The following is a 20,808-nucleotide window of genomic DNA, read 5'->3' as shown; positions in this document are numbered from 1 at the left end:
GTCACCGCAGCTGTACTCATTCATACTTTTTGCCACGTTTGGCATTTGCGACGTTCATATATGTCAAGAATGAGATTGAAGATTGCCTCCGTGCGGTCCGGGCCGCCCACATCTTCCCCTCCAGGAATATCACGTCAACTCTGTGCCTTTGTCCTCCTTTTTTTTTTTTTTTTTTTTCATAAATGTCACCCCGTATAAAAACACTGAAACCGTCCAAGTTTGTTCCGTTTACAAAAACAAAAAAGTCACAATCCTGACGACCCTGCAGGATTTTGAGGCGCCCGTGTACGAACACAACTCCAAACATTTGTGTCCGGCGGTTCCACCTGTTGTCCGGCGCTTTTTCCCAGACTTAAAGTTTATTCTCCTTCCTGACCGTCGAAGACTAAACAGTTTGTTCTGGCTGGTGGAAAACCGTCTTCGTGGGTTTATCCGGTCTTTGTCGGTTTCGGCCGGTGCCAAGAGGGTCAAAAAGTTCGAAGGCCGTTTCTGTTGCTCACGAACAGATGTGACGTCGCGCATTTGCGATTTCAACGTGGACGTAAAAACTTGATCGTAAAAGACATAAAATTTTGTGTCAAACTTTTGGAAATTGTGAACAGAGACCCGTGAAACGCTTCCAAAAGTCCACGGCGACGAAGCGGCGAGCCGGGCGAGATGTTTCTTAGTGGCGTTCACGTTTCAAGAGGGGGCGGAGCTTCACCGTCCGAGACCGAAGGAGAAGACGCGTCAGCTCAGGAGACTGCAGGTGTTTTGTTTCTTTACATCGCCGGGAGTTGTGCACCAAAGAGTCCGTCCCCCCGGAGTCAGACTGTCAACACCGAGTTCCACTGGGACCTTCTGAGGGGAAAACATTCGCTGTCAATCACCTGAACTGTGGCGCCACGGCAACGGGGTTCTCCAACAACAACCGAATCGTAGCTCCCCGCCACCTTCGCTCAACGCGACTTCTTTCTGTTCCCTAAAAAGTTTTAAACAAAATGTGACCGGGTGTTTGAGACGGAAACTCAGCGAATACGTCTGCAAATATAGTTTCACATCAATGCAGGAAAAACAGAGGCAGACAGACAGCTGGTGATCATGCTGAAGGCAAAGTCTCTGATTCCTGCAGCGGTTTTAGATGAGAAGTGTGTGTGTGTGTGTGTGTGTGTGTGTGTGTGTGTGTGTGTGTGTGTGTGTGTGTGTGTGTGTGTGTGTGTGTGTGTGTGTGTGTGTGTGTGTGTGTGTGTGTGTGTGTGTGTAGTTTAGTCCGTCCGTCCCGGGTTTGTTTCTAAACTGAGAGGTCGTCCGTCCTCGTCCGGGTGCTCGTCCCGCTGATTTTGCTGAATCTCCGCTTGTCCTTCTGCATCAGCACATCTGGGCCGCCATTTTGGGTCTGAGGGCAGCCGACGTCCCTGCTCTCCGGGCCGTAGCCGCCGGTGTCCGTCGTCAGGTATCCACCATCTTGGATCTGACCGCCACCGGTCTTCTGCCAGCCGGGCGAGTAGCAGCTTATCTGGAGGAAGTTGACCTCATCCACTGCGGCGATCATTTTGTGCTTCTCGGTGGCCATGTTCTCTGAGTTTTGCTGGTGGGCCAGCCGGTGGTTGGGGAAAGGGGGCGGGAGGAAGTGGGAGGAGCCAGAGACGCACTGGCTGAAGTCTGGAGGCGGGGTCGAGGGTAGGGGAGGAGACAGGGAGCGCTGTCGGCTCAGATTGGCATCAGCAGCAGGGACGGCCTTTGCAGAGAACAATTTCCTGCAGAAAAAAAAAAAAAAAAAAAGAAGTAGTTTCTGAATCTATTTTAAAGTATTTAAAGTAGTTGAATTTGGATATTTCAAACCCCGTCCCTCACACCTGCAACAGTGTCTCCACGCCAGGTGCTGCAGTTCGAGCACGCTGAGCACCAGAGAGATGCCCGACACCGCCAGCATGAACACTATGAAGACGTTTTTCTCCGTCGGCCTGGAGACGTAACAGTTGACCGGATGTGGACACGGCCAGGCCTGAACGACGAGACGGTCAGAGGGAGAGACGGTGACTACGCGCATGAATATTACGTTTTACTGCAGAGATTGAAATGTAAATAATTAGTGTTTTTACCTTGCAGACATACAGAGAATGGAGGAAAATTCCATACAGGAAGTACTGGAGACTCAGAAACACGACCTGGACGGAGGGACGGTTGGGTTTTAAAAGTATGTACACTGTTTTTCATCAGCTACTTCATCCCGATACTGAAAGCTTAACTTACTGATTTTGTCATATTGCTCTTTCATTCATTTATTCCTGCTCGGTGGCATTAATTTTCTTTTCTATCGTAGATCTAATTAATGCAACACCGACTCTGACTTTCAGCTCTATTTTTGGTCTCCACCGTCTCCTGGAGCTTCGGCCGCTCATTTGTTCACTTTTTTTGAAGCGTGGATTTATCATCTTGCCTGCTGAAAACAGCTCGAACAGAGCGCTGAGGCTGAAACCCTGCAGAACATGTGCCATGAAACCAAAACAAAAAGCACCGAGGTGGTGTGAGTACCGTTTACCTCCATGACGCTGCGTATCAGTATACTCAGTACGTAGGTCTGCAGCAGCGCTCCTCTCAGACGAATCCGACCTGATGATGAACCTTCGTTTTTCTCCTCCTTCCTCCCGTGTGTCTCTCCGCCTCCTCCTCCTCTTCCTCCTCCTCCTCCTCCCGGGTCCTCCTCTCTTCCTCCGCCGTCCCCTCCCTCCTCCTCCTCCTCCCGGCTCCTCCTCTTCTCCTCACTGCGGACGATGTGCATGGCGTGACCCACGTAGATGAGACTGGGCGTGGACACGAACACGATTTGGAGCACCTGAGGAAGTCGACAGACGGATTCACAATCAGAAACAGGTCGGTCAGACTCCGAATTAAAGGAATAATGCAAAACATTTTGCATGAAATCAGCCGAAAATGTAGGACGTGTGTTCATTTTAATTTACTTGCATCAAAATGGTCAGTAAATATGTATAATTTGTCGTTCTCAGATTGAAGTAAAACCACCAGAACGGCCCTTTAAGTCAACTTTAGGATCTAAAGCTTTAAAATGAATTCTTTAATTTCTCTTCATTTAATCTCTTCAATTTCATTGTCAGCAGCAGGTTTAACTTCTGTTTTTTTGTTGGGTTTTTTTTTCACATGCTGTGACCTTTTTGTTGTGACGTTTTATTTACCCAGTATCGTATGTGGGCTATCGGGAAAGCTCGGTCGTAGCAGACGTTCTCGCAACCCGGCTGTTCGGTGTCACAGTTGAAATCTTCCTGTTCGTCTCCCCACGTCGACTCGGCCGCCGTCCCGATCACCAGGATACGGAAGATGAACAGGATGGTCAGCCACACCTGTGGAGTAAAAAACAAACAACAACAAAATAAGGGATACAAAACCCTCTAAATCTGTGTCCAAACAATATTAATCTTTTTATTTTTTAGAGGGACTTTTAGATTTAAAAATGGGTGTAAATTTGACGGAATTGCCCTTTAATTCAGTTCAATAATGAATTACAGATTTCAGACTAAATTGTTATTGATTTTTACATTTTATATACAAACCTATGAAAATGACTAATGTTTGATTATTTCAAGACTTTTCTCAGCAGTTTTATGGAAACACTTGAATTTAAATAAACTTCATGTCTTGCTTATTATTAGCGGACCGGAGACACAAACCGTGAGTCAGGACACAGAAACTAAACAGGATGATTTGGAAATACGTTAAATGGTCTATTCTGAGTGTGTGTATATTTTTGTCCATCATGTGCAGATGACGTCTGACTGATGCCGCGCTGCCTGGCATTGCAATGTGTGTGAAGTGTGTGTGTGTGTGTGTGTGTGTGTGTGTGTGTGTGTGTGTGTGTGTGTGTGTGTGTGTGTGTGTGTGTGTGTGTGTGTGTGTGTGTGTGTGAAGTGTGTGTGTGTGTGTGTGTGTTTGTGCGTCGTACTTTGCCAATGGAGGTCGAGTGCTCCTGTACTTCCTCCAGGAAGTTTCCCAGAAGGCTCCAGTCTGCCATGACCGACTACAGGTCAGGACTCACGATGATCTCTCAGCAGTCACAGGATTCACCTGAGGAACAGAGAGGTCACGCGGTGCGTTCAGGTACGTCCCATACGCTCATTTATTTTTGATTTATTTTAACTAAGTTGTTCATGTGTGTATGAGGTGATAACGTCCAGAAGACTTTAAGTCGAGTTTGAAGTCCGGCTAAAGCAGGCCGAAGAAAATAAGTGTATCTCTTTTTTTGCGCCACAGACCTGTCAATCAAACAGACACGCCCCCAAAAACAGGTCTTCTTGAATCTTCTTTTCTAATGAATGAGGGATTATTTTCAGATGGACCTCCAGAAAACTAATAAGAAGGAGTGACTTTAGCTAACAACACCGAGATAACTGATGGACACATTTTATTCACTTTGGATTTGATGAGAGAAGTTGAATGGGAGTCTATGGAGCCGGAGGCTTTTTGGAGCCGACCTCTAGTGGCACTCGCTGGTATTGCAGCTGAAAGGCACTTCTGGATCAGAACCATTTTTCAGACCTGAAGCTAAACGTCTGTACGGTAGTAAAGCCTCGAACTCGAAGCTTCAGAACAGCATTTCACGAACCGACGGGCGACGTCACGGTTGGTTGCCGTTAAAAACAGCTTAACAGTTCGAGTCCTCAAGAAAATGGCGTGGATTTATTTAAAGAAAGTCCAAGTGCAAGTGACCTGACCCAAAACACGTGGTTTTATTTTCCTACGTAAACGTAACCACCTGGTAAAAAGAAAAGACAAAAACTTACCAGTTTTATGGAAATTTGTAAAAGATTTCTGCCATTAAGAATACAGCGTACACTATTGTTGTTGGATAGCGTGTGTGTGTGTGTGTGTGTGTGTGTGTGTGTGTGTGTGTGTGTGTGTGTGTGTGTGCAAGTAATTGTGTGTGTTCTACTATCATCTTGACCCCGCTGACCCCCCCCCCCTCCCTTTCCCACCAGCCCCACCTCGGCCCTGACCCCATTAATAAAAATGTCTATGCCCATGTCTTAGTTTAGCTTCACTCTCTGTTCCCACACTCCCCTCCCGTCTCTCCGTTTAGTCCTCTGGGGAAGGAAAACTAGACGTCTACTGTAAACACACACACACACACACACACACACACACATGGCCGTCTTTCTCCTTCCTGTGTCACTTAATATGGGTACGCCTCTGCCTCTGTGAAATCCGTACCATATCAGAAGCGTGCAGCCTGATTATCGCCCCCTACAGGCTGCAGTGTTCATTTACATCTTACAGTATGAAACTCTTTGAGTTTGTCCTGAAGGAAATGCCTCCTCGTGAGTCAATGAAACGCAGATTGTTCACGTCATTTTGAGCATAAATCTGAACGTGTGTTTTACTGTTTGTGACATAATTGGACAAATTTGGTGGCATTTTTTTAAAGCGTTGTGATACTTTCTGTCTCTGTGTACCCGTCTCTCGTTCTTGGCATACAACATAAACTTGCAGCATTTTTAAGATTATCTTGCCCAGATAATCCACCATCCAACTGCCCAGTGTTGCTTATTCATTGTTCATTGCTTCAATGTGTGTTTTTCTTCTTCCGCAGTTGAATTTCTAAGCTTTTCTGTGCAGAGTAATGTTTGTTCAGAGTTTGACACTGGAAGTCTGTTTTCACATTCAGCTGCTGAAAGTTTGTCGGTGTTCAACGAAAAACTGATTTTAAGGGGCGGGCCTACGAGCAGGATTTGTGACATCACAAATAGTTTAGAAACAGATCTTCATTCAATATTCAATTTATACATGTGTGATATGGAAATTTGAGATTGACAGGAGAAGGAGTAGGTGTCTTTATAAAGATTTTTATGGGATTATAAAAAAAAAATTGTGTATGGGGGAAAAACAGTATCAGACCCACATTATATTACATAGTATTTTATATATTAAAAGAATGTTTGGTGGGCATCTTTAATCCTAGCTGATGAAAATATACCTGTTTTTGCAATTTTTATTGAAATAATAATAACAATACTTCAAAGATTCTGTCATTATAGAGAATTTTCTCCTTTTCTGTAGGTTCCTGTTTATGTTTTAGAGCCATATCCATTTTTAGATCATTAATTAATTATTGAATCCATTGTCTATATATATATATATATATTATTGTATTCATTTTTATTCTGCAAAATTGTTCAAATGATGTAGATTGCTGAGATAAGAAAGAAATGGACACAAAAAAGGACAAAAAGGGTCAAGAAATAAAAGGTATTAGAAATATATTTTTGTTTGATTTAATGATTTAAGGTTATAAAAGTGATACGGCTGTTTTCAATTTGTTCTTTTAAGCCTTTTATTTTTTTTTCATCAACTGAACAACCTACAATGGATTTTTTTTTTTTACACAAAAACGTTGTTTATTAAAAAAAAATGCATCTTACTCTTTCAAATTTGATACTAAATCTGTCTATAGATTGAATTATCTAAGTCGATCTCAATGAAACAATATAAATCACATGCAAATATCTAAGTGCCTAATAAAACCTATTTTTGGGGTGTACGGGAATCCGTGTGCACGTGTCACATTCTCGATCTGTCTGTAAACCCTTTTTATTCGTATTTGTTATTGATAGATAACTTTGTATATTTAACTTTCTCAAGGCAAAATTCAGTCTTTAAAGTCTTTTTCAGAGTCGGCATTGGACAAAAAAAAAGTCTAATCTCAGATGAAAGATGAAGATATAATGAACTTAAAATTCTGCTTGTAGAGAAATAAGACAAAAACATTTTAAAAGAAGTCTGAGAACTTTTTAAAATCAGATCTCACAGGGTTTTTTTTTTTCTTTGCAACTTATTTATTAAATGCCCCTTGAAATGCCCATCCCTTCCTGTTTTTGTTAAACCCTTATAGGCTTGAACCAAATTGTGTGTGTGTGTGTGTGTGTGTGTGTGTGTGTGTGTGTGTGTGTGTGTGTGTGTGTGTGTGTGTGTGTGTGTGTGTGTGTGTGTGTGTGTGTGTGTGTGTGTGTGTGTGCGTGTGTGTGTGTGTGTGTTTCTGTCTTTCACAAGTGCTCCCTGTGTCATTAATAACAATATTACTTCCTTGTATAGACTTTCTCTTGACCTCAGCTTACATGTGTGTGTGTGTGTGTGTGTGTGTGCGTTCGTGTGTGTCCATTATCCAGCACCCAGTATTGTTCTGCATCCTGTCTTGATAACGGACACACACACACACACACACACACACACACACACACACACACACACACACACACACACACACACACACACACACACACACACACACACACACACACACACACACACACAAAGGACCTTAGTTTCCTTTGCTGATTTACAATAATAAATGATGAATCACAGACATCGCTCAGACCTGAGGATGTTTTCAATCCGATAACAAGATTTAATTTTAACTACACACTCATGATATTCAGCAACTGAAAGTATTAATCATCATAAATAGAAAGCGGGAGGATTCATTTGGAGAGAAAAACAAGAAATATATCAAAATCTCAATAGTTTACTCAATTTTTTTTAACTCTTTCAGATATTTTTCCCACGATGAAAGACTCAACATGAATTTAAGAAATTGAAACCATAAGAATATGACAAAAAAAATTATCTCTTTTCTTTTTTGCAGAAAAGTTGCACTTTTTAAGAAACAGTGACTCCTTTAAGATCTCTGTTGATGAAGCTGCTCTGGTTTTCTAGCAAATCATATTTAGTAATTAAAAAAAACAAGATGTTTTGCGGTTCTCTTAACAGAAAACTGTCAATCATTGAGGTCTTAAAAAAAAGGTTTTATTAGAAGTAGTTATTTTCTGATAACAATAAAGTTAATAAGAAAACACTGAAAAAGTGGAAAAAAAAAAAAAACCCAAATTGAATTAAAATGTTTGTTCTTTTTTTTTTTTTTTTTTTACATTGAATATTTAAGGAAATATTTTGCAACTTTAGCTTCAAATTAAAACCAAACTGTTGGCAGTAATTTGCATTAAAACCATAAAGACTTTGCACTTTTTACCTGATTTACGCCGCTTGGATCTGTTCAGGTGACCTGATGATTCCTGCCTGAGATCAACTTTTCTTGATGCCTCTTTTCTTGCAGCTGTTGTTCGCGGCACCTTTTGAGCAAGGCACTTCAGAGGTGATGCTCAGGGACCTGCAGAAGCAGATGTTCTTCCCAGTTTTGTTAGCTGTGGGTGACAGCGGGTCTCCAGCTGTGAGTGGCGTTTTGAAGTTGACAGAACTGTTTGTCGGGCGGACGGATGAAGACGGTGGACGGAGAGTCGGTCCAGATGGGGACAGATGTGAGCGGTTTGTGTCCAGAGATGTGAACTGAATGAAACGTGTGTGAGACTGTAGTTTATACCAGCCTCTCTCTCTCTCTCTCTCTCTCTCTCTCTCTCTAACCTCCCTCTCTCTCGCCCTCCTTCATCCACATCTCCAGAGGAAGTGGGCCTGGTGCCTCGCTGCCTGCTATTCAACTCCAACGTATGCGTGCATGTGTGTGTTTGTGGGTGTCTGGCATGTAAAGGAAGTCACATTATTGTATCGGGACACAATGGCTCGGACTCCCCAGTCCTGCATTCCTACGTCACCTCTTTCTTTCTCCGTATACGTTCGTCTGCGCCTCTCGAACCAAAGTAATAATCCGCAATCAACCGTTTTATACCTTTCAACCACAGCGAGTGGGCTTTAATGCACTAATAGTGAAACATCTCATCATTTAGTGTGCACATTTTATCCCAAAAATATTTCTGAATAAACCTGTGTTTCATCAACCGCTTCATAGTTATGAACTCTCAGGATTTGATTATTACTTTTATGAAGGGATTCGTTCTTCCTCTGTGGCATTTTTTCTTTTACTGCTGCAGTTTATTTTGGGACTTTGTGGTGGAGTTGGATCTTTATCTGTAGCAACCAGTAACATACCTTAAAATGTTGTTTATTCACACGGTCCACACCCGTGCTGATGTCAGTGTACTAAAAAAAATGATTTGAATCAAATAGCTTTTCTATTATCTTTAAATTTACTCAAAAATGTGGTGTCTGGTGAGACATTCCCTGTGTGCGCCAAGCTGGCTTAATTCCAGTTTAACTCCGTGCTAACTTAAACTGGTGTAAATAATTTGATCGTTTGGCCCCTTTCTGTAGTGAATGGATCAAATTCTGATCGTAAAAACGAGTCATTTTGTGGAGGTTGTCGCCACTAAAAACAATTTAACCGCCATATATGGCTGCAACGGGACTGGTGGAGTGGGCGGGGCCTGCGACAAACAACAGTGTTGGTGTCTATGGGTATATAAACAAAACAAGCAGCTCATTCAGAAATATGTGGTTTTATTACAAATTCCTGCTTCTCTCTTTCATATCACATCTCTTTATTTTTTTATTTACCCTCTTTTAATATCATCTCAGCCAATCAGAGAGTTTCATTTTTTATTTTTTTTAATCAAATTATATACACTAACACATAAAAACACGTTTATTCCCAGCAGCTGTGTTTCCGACTGCTTTCTAACTCCTGTGAGGACAATTCTTCAGTTTTTAATGTTGGGTTTTTTTTGTTTTTTTTCTCTGATTTCAGTTCATATTTGAATCTAAAACAGTTCAAATTGAAATTCAGTCCATGTTCGTTTATTTGTTTACAAAATATATATATATATATGTCCAGAGGTGCCAGTGCAAGTTTTTCATAGTTCAGATCAGCATCTGCGACATGTGACGGCGGTTTATGACCATCGGGTTCAATATTTATGACAGTATTTCTTCTGCCTGAAGCCTTTGGTGGGTTTTCGTCTGTTTTATTTGTTCCTCCCTGCAGAACTTGTGATAGTGTCACCCTAGTTTCCTCCGGTGAGGGGGTAGGGGGGAGGGGATGGAGGGCGGGGGGGGATAGGGGGGTCATTTTCGAGCATGTCTTCCCAGTAATTCATGCGAGTCGGCGGTTACACCATGTGACTGCTAAAAAAACATGGACACTGCACAACCAGGAACCCAGTTTGAAGCTGGTATCTTGTGTCGAAGAGGCTGAGCTGTGGTGAAGGTGTTCTGTAAAGTTCAGACTCAAACAGTGGCGTTGTTTTGAATTTATACATTGTGTGACGTGTAATTAGACGCGCTGGTCCTCCTCCGGCTGAGAGTCTGTTCAAACCAGGACTATAAAGCACTGAGACGATGAAGATTAATACATTTTTCAGTTTAGAAAAAAAAAGTTTCCGGTTTGACCTTCTCATCAAAGCTGAACTTTTTTTGAAGCAGCACTTTATGCCTCTTGACTAATCTGCTCACCACAGGATTTAATGGGAAAAGGCTGCATCTTGTTCCAAAAAAGGCTTCAGGTCACGAAAGCTCTGACACATTCAGAAAGTTTCACAGTGAAACTTTTTTTTTTATCCAACTCATCCTCTGTCTGGAGATTAAATTTTGGAGAAAAAAAAGCGGAAAAGCGGAATAAATTAGAAACTTTGTACAAGTGGATGTGTCAACAGGCATGTTTGTTTTATTATGCTTAACCAGTAATACCAATAATAAAACAGAGATTCAACGATGAAGGGCAGAGAGTGAACGCAGACCTTCAGTTCCTGTCATCATCCTGCTCTCCTAAATGTGTGTGTGTGTGTGTGTGTGTGTGTGTGTGTGTGTGTGTGTGTGTGTGTGTGTGTGTGTGTGTGTGTGTGTGTGTGTGTGCGCGCGCGTGTTTGTGTGTGAAAGCATGTGAGTGTGTGCCTTTGCATGTATCACACCTCCGTTATCTTCTTACATTAAGCTTACGAGAAGCGAGATAACATACTTTCCATTAAAAGAGAACACACACACACACATTAAAATAATGCGCGCGCGCACACACACACACACACACACACACACACACACACACACACACACACACACACACACACACACACACACACACACACACACACACACTCTGGCTGGCCTCCCCTGGACTATTTTTAGGAAGCGCTCCATCGGTGTTGCAGCGCACACCGGCCGGGTGGGTTTATCTGAACCTCAGCACCTCCTCTGACAAACAGCTGACAGAGAGAGGTACAGGGATACTTGAACCAAATGTAATCTCTAAAATCTCTCAAAAAAATAATTAAAATAAAGTAGCCTGCAGCCCTGTTGAAGAATTGTGGGTATTGTTTTTAAAATGACGAAGGTTGGATAACCGGCTACGTGACCAACCACCTCACCGGCCCTGAAAAAGTCCAGAGTCCACTGTTTAATTCGATGTATTTTCATTAATAGATCAAAGTACAATATGAACTGAGACTGTAATCCGACTAACGAATAAGTGGATCCTCATTGAGCGTTCATCCCAAATAGAAAATCAGAAAGTTGCATTAACTGCGACCTCTAGTGGTTGACGTGATAATGACGACGCGAAGGAAAACGACGTAGTGTAAAGAAGTGTAAACTCTGAATCGGGAGGTTGTTCGGAGGAAGTTGGATGTCCCCGTGTGAAACCAAACGTCGAGTTTGATTTGTTTGAAGTTACGTAGTAATTACGTAAATTGGTGGATATTTTCAGACGCACCAATAAGAGGTCTATGGAGCCGGAGCCTTTTTGGATCCCTGGTGGCAGTCAGTGGTATTGCACTCAAAGGCACTCCTGCATCGGCCTCATTTTTTTTTTAAAGCCCGGAAGCTACGTCTACTTTTTTTTAAATACTCTATGGTCATGATGATAACCATGTGTTTGTTATTGTTACCACGACAACGATGGTCCGGTATGCCTGCTGCTTGGTACTTTCCAACATTTCCACATATTTTGAAGCTAAAAGCCTCCTGAACTCTACCCGTAGGTTTACTTCCAACAACCCAGTCGTTCAGTGCGTTGTTATTCATGTTTTTTTGGGCTCCGTCTTGTTTATGAGGAGTTGTTTGTCCAGTCAGGATTCAGGATTCAGTCAGACTTCAGATTTGTTTAAAAAAGAAGCCAGCCCTTTTTTTTTTAGAGTATTGTTTTTCTTTTTATAATATAGAGGCCAATCAGTGATATTCCTGTGTCATGCTTAAATGTGTGTGTGTGTGTGTGTGTGTGTGTGTGTGTGTGTGTGTGTGTGTGTGTGTGTGTGTGTGTGTGTGTGTGTGTGTGTGTGTGTGTGTCAGAGAGAGCTGGGACGATTGACCAACTTGGCTGCTCTGCCCTCTGCTGGTCAGTTTATGGTACTACAACAGAAAGTCACCAGGTTGAGATTTGTTGGGTTTTTAAACATGTAGACTGTATAAAAGTGTTTATAGCTTCCTGGTCTGAAAATGAGGCCAAAGCAGAAGCGCCCTAAACTGCAATACCATCGAGAGCCACCAGAGGTCGACTTCTGTCTCCATAGACTCCTATTCAAGTTCTCTCGTGAAATACAAAGTCAATACATTTTTTCCAGCAGTTCTTATGATTTCAGTCACTAAAATCACTCCTTCTTATTAGTTTTCTGGAGGTCCATCTGAAAATAATTCCATCGTTAATTAGATATTAGGACTCAAAACGCGGTATGTTTTTTGGGGGGAGGGGGTAGGGGGGAGTTTTCTGGTTTGACTGACATGTCTGTGGGCGGGGCATAGTGTCCTCTGGTTCCCAATCAGGTTTATAGGTGAAAAGGTCACGTAAATATGATTTTCAACTTTAAATGTAAAACCACAATTCTGGCATTGCACTAAAAACGTATTAACTGAATTGTCTCTTTGCAGCAGCACAACAAAACGTAAAATAAGGCAGAGAAAAGGTGAACCTGCTCTGAATATTTAAAGAAAAATCATCTTCTTTCTCTTTTGAATTATAAAAGTAGATTAAAAAAAACAAACACCGTGTGTGTTTTTGTATCTTTATATGATGCAGGCTTTAAACAGCAGTTAAAATATCCACAGGTTTTTTTGTACATTACGTCATTTTTTTGGTGAGTCAGAAAACTCTGTTTAAAGTTTGTCTGAACACGTCGGCCGCTCGTGTACCTTTAATTTATTATTCCTCCAGAAGGAGGATGTGTTTTGTGTTTTGTGTTTTGTGTTTTGTGTGTGTTTCAGGGGAGGAATGGGGGGAGGAGGGAGGGGAGAAGGAGGAGGATGGGGGGAACTGTGTGACAGCTGGTCTCCTCCTCTTCCTCCTCCTCTTTTCTTTCCGTAACTCTGCAGATCAGAGCAGGCGGCTGCACCGATCGTCAGCAGGATTTAAACTCTTCATCTACGTGTATCCGTGACGACACTCTGGATATCTGGAGATGAATTTATCTTCTGACTGACTGACTTGTGAAGTGGCTGAATTTTAATTTTTTTGGGGGGATACGACTGTTTTGATGCTGACTGGTTGATCAGAGCAACGTCTTCCTCTCACACTTTAAAGGCTGGTTCAGTTTTTCAATTTAGTTTCATGTAGAAGTTTGTTTAGTGTTCAGATAACTTAATGATTACTGATGAATCTAATGTTCCTCTCCTCTTCCTCTTCCTCTTCCTCTTCCTCTTCCTCTTCCTCTCCTCTTCCTCTTCCTCTTCCTCTCCTCCCCAGATGTTGACCTTGTCTGTGCTCCTGCTGCCGTTGCTCCTCTCCTCTCCTCCTGTATCCTCGTCTCCTCTGGCCAAGGTAAACTCACACTGTAAAACCCGATGAGGATAATTATGACGATGATATCGTGCTGCTGCTTCTCATGATCCAGATTCATGCTCAACTTTAAAAAAAAAAAAAAAAAAAGACTGTTTCACAGCAGAAGTTGGACCAAGACCGTAAATATAAACATTTAAAACAGTGTCTGCGTTGTCTTTACATGACTTCTGGCTTTAAATCCTACAAAACTGCGAACATACTTATGCAGGACAGTTTCTTCTTAAACGTGTAGAAAAGAAGGAATTTGAAGCTCACGTGTGCTGACAGGAAAACCGACGACCTCACGGTTAAAAAACATTTCACATTTTCCTCCCGTCTTCCACTTCTGCTGCTGAAACTGTTCGGGCTTGCAAAGATCGGAGTAAATCCGTCACGAGGAGTCGCAAAAGACTGATGCTCAGTGATATGGAATATCCCCTGGAGTGTGTGTGTGTGTGTGTGTGTGTGTGTGTGTGTGTGTGTGTGTGTGTGTGTGTGTGTGTGTGTGTGTGTGTGTGTGTGTGTGTGTACATCTCTTGGGGTCACGAGGAAGGTGTTGGCATGTGAGGTGAAGTGTGAAATGTGTTTTTCTCTGAAAACCGTCATTTTCTTTAAAATGTTTTCCAAGGAACATAAAAAACACACACACACACACACACACACACACACACACACACACACACACACACACACACACACACACACACACACACACACACACACACACACATAGAGTAGGTTCATCTCTCATTTTGGCCCCTGCAGCTATAATTCAGGTTAAAAACACGCCCAGCTGTGTTTTGGCTTTGAGTTTCCTCTGAAGGTCTTTTTTTTACCACCTTTGAGTTAAAAGTTAAAACCTGATGAGTAACACAGAAAAAAAAAGACTTTCAGAAAAACAGAAATACAATCTGTGAAAACTCGAGCACCTCAGTTTGTCTCGTTCAGATATTTTCGATAAGAGATATTTTGGAGATTTCTTTGTAAGTGCTCGACAGCTCAACAAAAGAAGTGAGTAATGAGGATGATTTGTGAGGAAAATGATGGATGAGAAAGTGAAAGTGAAGGAAGGAGAGATTAAGAAGAGAAGATGGAGACTAAGAGGGAAGAAAGACAGATGGAGGTTTTACAGCCACAGACAGGATCAGACATGAACTCATAATTACACCCAAAACACCGCTGTGTGTGTGTGTGTGTGTGTGTGTGTGTGTGTGTGTGTGTGTGTGTGTGTGTGTGTGTGTGTGTGTGTGTGTGTGTGTGTGTGTGTGTGTGTGTGTGTGTGTGTGTGTGTGTGTGTGTGTGTGTGTGTGTGTGTGTGTGTGTTGCTCAGTCAGCTGGTTAATAACAGCAGGTTTGCCCTGCAGCAGATGTCAGCTGCAGGCGACAGACGCATCTATTGTGTGTGTGTGTGTGTGTGTGTGTGTGTGTGTGTGTGTGTGTGTGTGTGTGTGTGTGTGTGTGTGTGTGTTTTGTGTGTATGAGTATGCGCACTATTGTCCAACTTTGTGTGGAACAAGAATCTTTATTTTTTTAAAGCGAGGATGTTTTTGAAGATTTAAAAAGTTTCAGCATCGTGTCATTGAAGATCCTCACAAGTAAAAAAAACAACAACAACACAAGTGTTTTTGGTTTTCTGTCCAGTAAGTAAAGAGGAATGTAAAGAAATCAAGTGTAGACCTGTTTCTTTATCGTCGGGTATAATGAGCATTTTCAGAATTTCTAAATGTGTGTTCATCATCTGCAGAAAGTTATTTTATTGTGAAATAAGATTTCTTGAAACACTTTTTTTTTTTTTTAATTAACTGGGTTTACATGGAGATTTATTGTTAATCCGTCTTTTCCTACTTTCTGAGACACTCGTGAGTAAAAATCTTTTTAACTTGAAGCAACAATGGTGAAAAAAAAAATGTAATGAGCCGTATCGCTGTGCAGCTGCTTCGGTGATTAGTTTGTGTGTGTGTGTGTGTGTGTGTGTGTGTGTGTGTGTGTGTGTGTGTGTGTGTGTGTGTGTGTGTGTGTGTGTGTGTGTGTGTGTGTGTGTGTGTGTGTGTGTGTGTTAAGAGAGTCATTGTCATTCAAAGCGGCATGTGTCTGTCCCAGTGGGAGGTCAGAGGTCACCATCTGGAGTGTGAAACACACACACCCACATACTCATACACACTTTCCAGCTTCTTTACACTGCTATGAAAACGTGACACATCTCTCTCTCTCTCTCTCTCTCTCTGTGTGTGTGTGTGTGTGTGTGTGTGTGTGTGTGTGTGTGTGTGTGTGTGTGTGTGTGTGTGTGTGTGTGTGTGTGTGTGTGTGTGTGTGTGTGTGTGTGTGTGTGTGTGTGTTAGGATCAGTCGGTGTGTGCCAGGACCTTCTGTGGTGCGGGTCGAGAGTGTGTGTCGACTGACCGAGGAGAGCCGGTCTGTCACTGTTTACAGGTAAAGTTGGTGAACACAACTGTACAATGGAATTAAAAACCTGGGTTTGACATTAATAATGGTTTTATATATAAAGTCCTGCACTCACCTGTCTTTTAGAATAACATGACATGACATGACATGACATGACATGACATGACATGACATAAGCACACAATAAGAAAAACATGACAAAATACGCACACAATAAAAAGTGAGATCGATAAAAAGAAAACCATTTGAAATTAAAAATGCATAATCTCATATATAATTACACCCGTCAGACATGTTCATCATTTTCTTTTCATTCTGGGCTGAAAGTTTGAGATCTTAAATGAGTCTGGATCATTTCAGATTTATCTGCAGATCCTTCATCTACATGTTGTGCATCAACGTTTTAAAAAAAATATAATAATAATAATAATAATTGTGAAACGTATTTATAAATGTTCCTCTGCAGCGGTGCGACGCGTCGGAGCGCTGGGTCTGTGGCAGCAACGGGAAGTCCTACAGGAACCACTGCGAGCTGCACCGGGACGCCTGCATGACCCAAACCAAGATCCACGTGGAGCACAGAGGAAACTGTCTGGGTCAGTACACTTAAACACACACACACACACACACACACACACACACACACACACACACACACACACACACACACACACACACACACACACACACACACACACACACACACACACACACACACACACACACACACTGTGGAAGCTGACTATGTGTTTGTGTTTCGCAGAGGAACCAACAAAGACGGACGTGAGCCCCAGTAAGTCAGGAAGTATCTCAGATCCAACATTTGTTTATGATTTTTTTTCTCAAGAGTTTTACGCTGCAGTCTCGTGCGTCTGTTTTTGTTAGTCGCGTGCTTCCTGTCTGATCGTGATTGGCTGAGGGAGAGAGTGATCCAGTGGATTCAGGAAGAGGCTGATTCAAACCGTCTTCCCTCCAACGCGTCGTCGGGCGGCGACGTGCTGCAGACGTACTTTAAGGTGAATTAAAAGAATTAAAAACGTGTTCATAAATCACTTTGAAACTTTCTAACAAGTCGTCAGCTTTGCAGTTATAGATGTTTGTTTGCCATTAATTAAGGGGACCCGGACATTAAGTGATCATAAATATTACCTAATGATTAATAAAGCCTTCTACACTGAAAAAATCATTAAAACAATTTATAAATGGATTCATATTTCATATTTTAGAAATCTGGCCACGAGGAATTTATTCTTATTAAAGCATTAGTAGTAGTTAGTAAATACTGTGTTCAGCATTAATAAATACATTATTAGTTAGTTAAAACCTTTATAAATGGTGCTTAATCAGATAGAATAACTAGATAAGATATATATTTTTTTATTCCTGTGTGTTTGTGTCGCAGACGTACGATGACGGAGATTCGCAGCTCGACTCCAAAGAGTTCTTTCGCTTCCTGAAACACAACGAGTCGGCTCTCAACCTCACGTACTCCGACACGCCGGACACCAACCTGCTGCTCAGGTGCTTCTGTCAGACATTAAATCATTTTAGCAGAATATAAACTTAAAAAAATAATAATAATAATTAAATAAATAGAAGTTAAAAGGTTGCCTGACAACGTCACTCTCTGCCTGATGAGACTTTATATCAATCTCAGGTGTTTATACGTCACTAAAACGTTTATCTTTCAAATGTGCTGAAACAGACGGAACATTTTTCATCCTATTTTTTTGTGACCTGAGCTTTTTATTTTTTATTTTACTGTCTCCTACTGCAGTTTATTTAAAAGAAAATTGTATTGTGCTCAAAATAAGTTTAAAAATCTAAATCTATGGTCTGACTGCTTCAAATTTAACAGCATTTAAAAGATAGATTTAAGTCATTTAGCCACGAGAAAAGTGTGAACTACGAGTTCAAAATGTAATTCTGAGAGTGCGATAATAAACACCTGAAGTCCAGACTGTTAAAAACTGCGTCTCAACCTCTCCGGCCGTCTCAGGTCTCTGTGCGTCGACGCTTTGATCGAGCTGTCGGACGAAAACGCCGACTGGAAGCTGAGTTTAACGGAGTTCATCAACTGCCTGACGCTCACCTACCACCCACCTGAGAGAAGTAACCACACACACACACACACACACACACACACACACACACACACACACACACACACACACACACACACACACACACACACACACACACACACACACACACACACACACACACACACACACGAGTATCCAACTGTGATGAAGAAGATTTTAACTGAGGCAGACTTCCTTTGCGATTGATCCAAGGCTTGTGTTTTTATGTCTATCTGTGTGTGTGTGTGTGTGTGTGTGTGTGTGTGTGTGTGTGTGTGTGTGTGTGTGTGTGTGTGTGTGTGTGTGTGTGTGTGTGTGTGTGTGTGTGTGTGTGTGTGTGTGTGTGTGTGTGTGTGTGTGTGTGTGTGTGTAGAGTGTGCCCTGGAGGATGAAGTCTTCGAGGACGGAGCTGAAACTCAGATGGAGTGTAACAAGTGTGTTTGCGCCTGTGGAAACTGGGTATGCACCGCTCTGACCTGCAACGGTGAGAGTACACACACACACACACACACACACACACACACACACACACACACACACACACACACACACACACACACACACACACACACACACACACACACACACACACACACACACACACACACACGTTTACCCCACAATTCGGTGGAAACCTCAAGAAGCTGCCGAACCTGAAGCTCTTTCCTTCGTATTTAGTGTAATTAAATGTTATTTAATGTCATTTCTAATATCGTGTATAAAGCTCACTGCTTTTTGCACGAAACACTTTTATGTGTATTTTTTACATTTTAAAGTTTAAACATGTTTAATTGCTCTTGAGGTTGAAAGGAGAACCAGCGAAGTACGGTGGAACCAGCTGTGTTTTAATCTCTCCTTTAGATTAAAGCCGCATAATTTGGGACTCACACTTTTTTTCTTTTGGCACAAGCTCGTACTTATTCTACCAAATAGAAGCATATAAACGCTTCTGCAAAATCATAACATTACTATCAAAGAATAGTGTTTTAATTCATCTAAAATGTTTGATTCAGAATGACAATTTAGTCTTAAATAAGATATATATAAAATATTTTTATGAAAGGTGATTTAAAATGTCATAAAAGTGTATTTTTTGGCCCGCAGTCCTCCGTGTTGATGAGTTTTTGGAAAGACTTCATGCACCTCGTTCCTCCGTCAGCTGCTGAGTTTTGTCTTCGTTGACGTGATCGTGTGTTTTCAGGAGAACATCGGGTGGAGGAAGACGTTCAGGGAGGAGGAGAGGAAGAAGAAATGACCGAAGACGAGTGGAGCAGGAGAGTCGCTGAACTCAACGGCGTTCAGGTTCACAGCCTCCCGTGAAAAACGATGATTTACTCTCCATTCAAAGAGGGGCGTCATCTCACCACTTCACTTCTAGGCTGCTTTCAAACAGGCGCACTGATGTAAACAAATACACAATTTTATTTATCAAATCTATCATGTCAAATGCACATAATTCATTAATAAATTAAACAAACAAAATATTAGAAACAAACCAAATTAGACCCAAACTATTGGAACAATATGTATTTTTTCTTTCGACTATACACGTATTGTATTTAAAGGTCAGTGAATGCCTCGTTTACCTGCAGGGAGCCATCACCACCTGAGGCCACGCCCACTGCACCTGCACCAGCCAATTAGCAACCAGGTGGTCTTTAATCCAGATATGATGATATATAGAGATTTGTTTTATCGTTTCACCGCTTCATATTACAGTAAATTGTTAAGTTGCTTGTGAATGTATTTCTCTACACCCTTTTTTTTGGAGGGGGGGAGGGGGGCGGGGGGGCTTTTTGTATTCCATGAAAGTGTATGAATTTTATTTTATCTTTAATTTATTTTTAATTGTTTTATTATTCCAAGACTAGACAGGGTATATTCCTGTTTTCTAAGTAGATATCCTCTCTAATGCCGATGTTATTTTCTGTAGTTAAATCTGTCCTTAACTTTAATTAAATTTAATTATGCCTCCAGTGATCATGATTGAAAGTTGAAAATACTAATTGTTGATTAAGTTGAGCTTGTAAAATGGTTTGGAAATGGATTCAGGGTTTATGGTTTCATTATTAATGTAGTTTGTGCATTCTGGTTGTGAAGTTAATGCTGATTTTTTTTCTACCATTGTTGCTCTAATAAACATTATTGTTTAACGAACTAGCCGTCAAATGATAATAAATAAGACAGTTGTCGGCAAATAAACATCACACGTTTAAATGTTTCCTTTTACAGGTGGGTCGGAAACAAAGCTAAATGTTTACGTTGTTTTTAGATGATAAAATGCTAAATATTTATTAATCAATAAGGTCTCCAGACAGGCTCCTCCCCTCTCATAGAAAGACACGCCCCTTCGATGTAATTGGTCAGCGCCGTGGCGACGTTCTCCCCCGCGGTCTGGAGCGGTTGGTTCGGCCCGTAGTAGAAGGTCGGCTGGAAGGGACCACCGTGGCTCGGCGGAGGGTGAGGAGGAGCAGGAGGAGAGGACAGGTAGGAGGTGTACGGAGGATGCTGGGTGGAGTAGGAGAGGGCCGGCAGGTGGTGCATTCTGGGAGTCGGAGCGAAGGAGGCCGTCAGAGAGGTCACCTGACGGCCTCCGTCATTGGACCACAGAGAGGAAGAAAAGGATCTACAGTCTGAAGAGAGGACGCAGACATTGAGTGAATTTCTTTCTGGAGCTTTCAGCTGAATACAGCAAAAAAAAAAAAAAAGTTTTTAATTAGGATTATTGTTGATCAAACTATCTAAACAT

At 41.8% G+C, this 20,808-nt stretch overlaps 3 protein-coding genes and 1 long non-coding RNA gene across 5 annotated transcripts in view; 2 read left to right on the top strand and 2 right to left on the bottom strand.

Annotated features, from left to right (window-relative positions):
* Positions 1-1,174: 1,174 nt before the first annotated feature.
* On the bottom strand, positions 1,175-8,326 carry LOC138632934 (gap junction alpha-5 protein-like). Its single transcript, XM_069718846.1, has 7 exons — positions 8,015-8,326; positions 3,938-4,059; positions 3,174-3,338; positions 2,522-2,815; positions 2,082-2,147; positions 1,836-1,984; positions 1,175-1,736 (listed from the first exon to the last, which is right to left on the bottom strand). Exons 2-7 carry the CDS (start codon positions 4,004-4,006, stop codon positions 1,271-1,273), a joined length of 1,209 nt encoding a protein of 402 aa, XP_069574947.1. The 5' UTR covers positions 4,007-4,059; positions 8,015-8,326; the 3' UTR covers positions 1,175-1,270.
* Positions 1,732-3,444, top strand: LOC138632939 (uncharacterized). 2 transcript variants are annotated; one of them, XR_011311843.1, is made up of 5 exons: positions 1,732-1,999; positions 2,089-2,176; positions 2,401-2,506; positions 2,778-2,853; positions 3,178-3,444. It is a non-coding gene; the product is annotated as an uncharacterized lncRNA (long non-coding RNA). The 2 variants fall into 2 exon arrangements; XR_011311842.1 differs by having other exon boundaries at positions 2,089-2,506.
* A 4,817-nt stretch (positions 8,327-13,143) lies between the features above and the next one.
* On the top strand, positions 13,144-19,830 carry LOC138632936 (follistatin-related protein 1-like). Its single transcript, XM_069718849.1, has 10 exons — positions 13,144-13,336; positions 13,499-13,573; positions 15,913-16,002; positions 16,442-16,571; positions 16,739-16,768; positions 16,861-16,991; positions 17,378-17,496; positions 17,975-18,087; positions 18,433-18,543; positions 19,261-19,830. The coding sequence occupies exons 2-10, from the start codon at positions 13,499-13,501 to the stop codon at positions 19,377-19,379; spliced, it is 918 nt and encodes a 305-aa protein (XP_069574950.1). The 5' UTR covers positions 13,144-13,336; the 3' UTR covers positions 19,380-19,830.
* Positions 19,831-20,357: 527 nt separating this feature from the next.
* Positions 20,358-20,808, bottom strand: part of runx2a (RUNX family transcription factor 2a) — a 3,632-nt gene continuing 3,181 nt past the window's right edge. Inside the window, exon 6 of the mRNA XM_069718850.1 lies at positions 20,358-20,692. Coding sequence (XP_069574951.1) covers positions 20,358-20,692 — 335 coding nt within the window. The remainder of the gene's footprint in view (positions 20,693-20,808) is intronic.

Source organism: Brachyistius frenatus, unplaced genomic scaffold, assembly GCF_029030835.1.
Source record: "Brachyistius frenatus isolate BFR_SWC_R1_liver_20210118 unplaced genomic scaffold, ASM2903083v1 Contig_200, whole genome shotgun sequence".
Lineage (NCBI taxonomy): Eukaryota > Metazoa > Chordata > Actinopteri > Embiotocidae > Brachyistius > Brachyistius frenatus.
The sequence above is the reverse complement of the archived record's forward strand: the minus strand, read 5'-3'. Positions and strand labels throughout refer to the sequence as shown.

Bases quoted from the DNA above. Each gene is read 5' to 3' on its own strand.
- LOC138632934 (XM_069718846.1), bottom strand. From the start codon at position 4,006: ATGGCAGACTGGAGCCTTCTGGGAAACTTCCTGGAGGAAGTACAGGAG. The intron at 3,339-3,937 runs GTACGACGCACA...TTTACTCCACAG, and splicing joins ACTCGACCTCCATTGGCAAA to GTGTGGCTGACCATCCTGTT. The intron at 1,737-1,835 runs GTGTGAGGGACG...TTTTTTCTGCAG, and splicing joins GCGTGGAGACACTGTTGCAG to GAAATTGTTCTCTGCAAAGG.
- LOC138632936 (XM_069718849.1), top strand. From the start codon at position 13,499: ATGTTGACCTTGTCTGTGCTCCTGCTGCCGTTGCTCCTCTCCTCTCCT. The intron at 16,003-16,441 runs GTAAAGTTGGTG...GTTCCTCTGCAG, and splicing joins CGGTCTGTCACTGTTTACAG to CGGTGCGACGCGTCGGAGCG. The intron at 16,572-16,738 runs GTCAGTACACTT...TGTGTTTCGCAG, and splicing joins GCACAGAGGAAACTGTCTGG to AGGAACCAACAAAGACGGAC.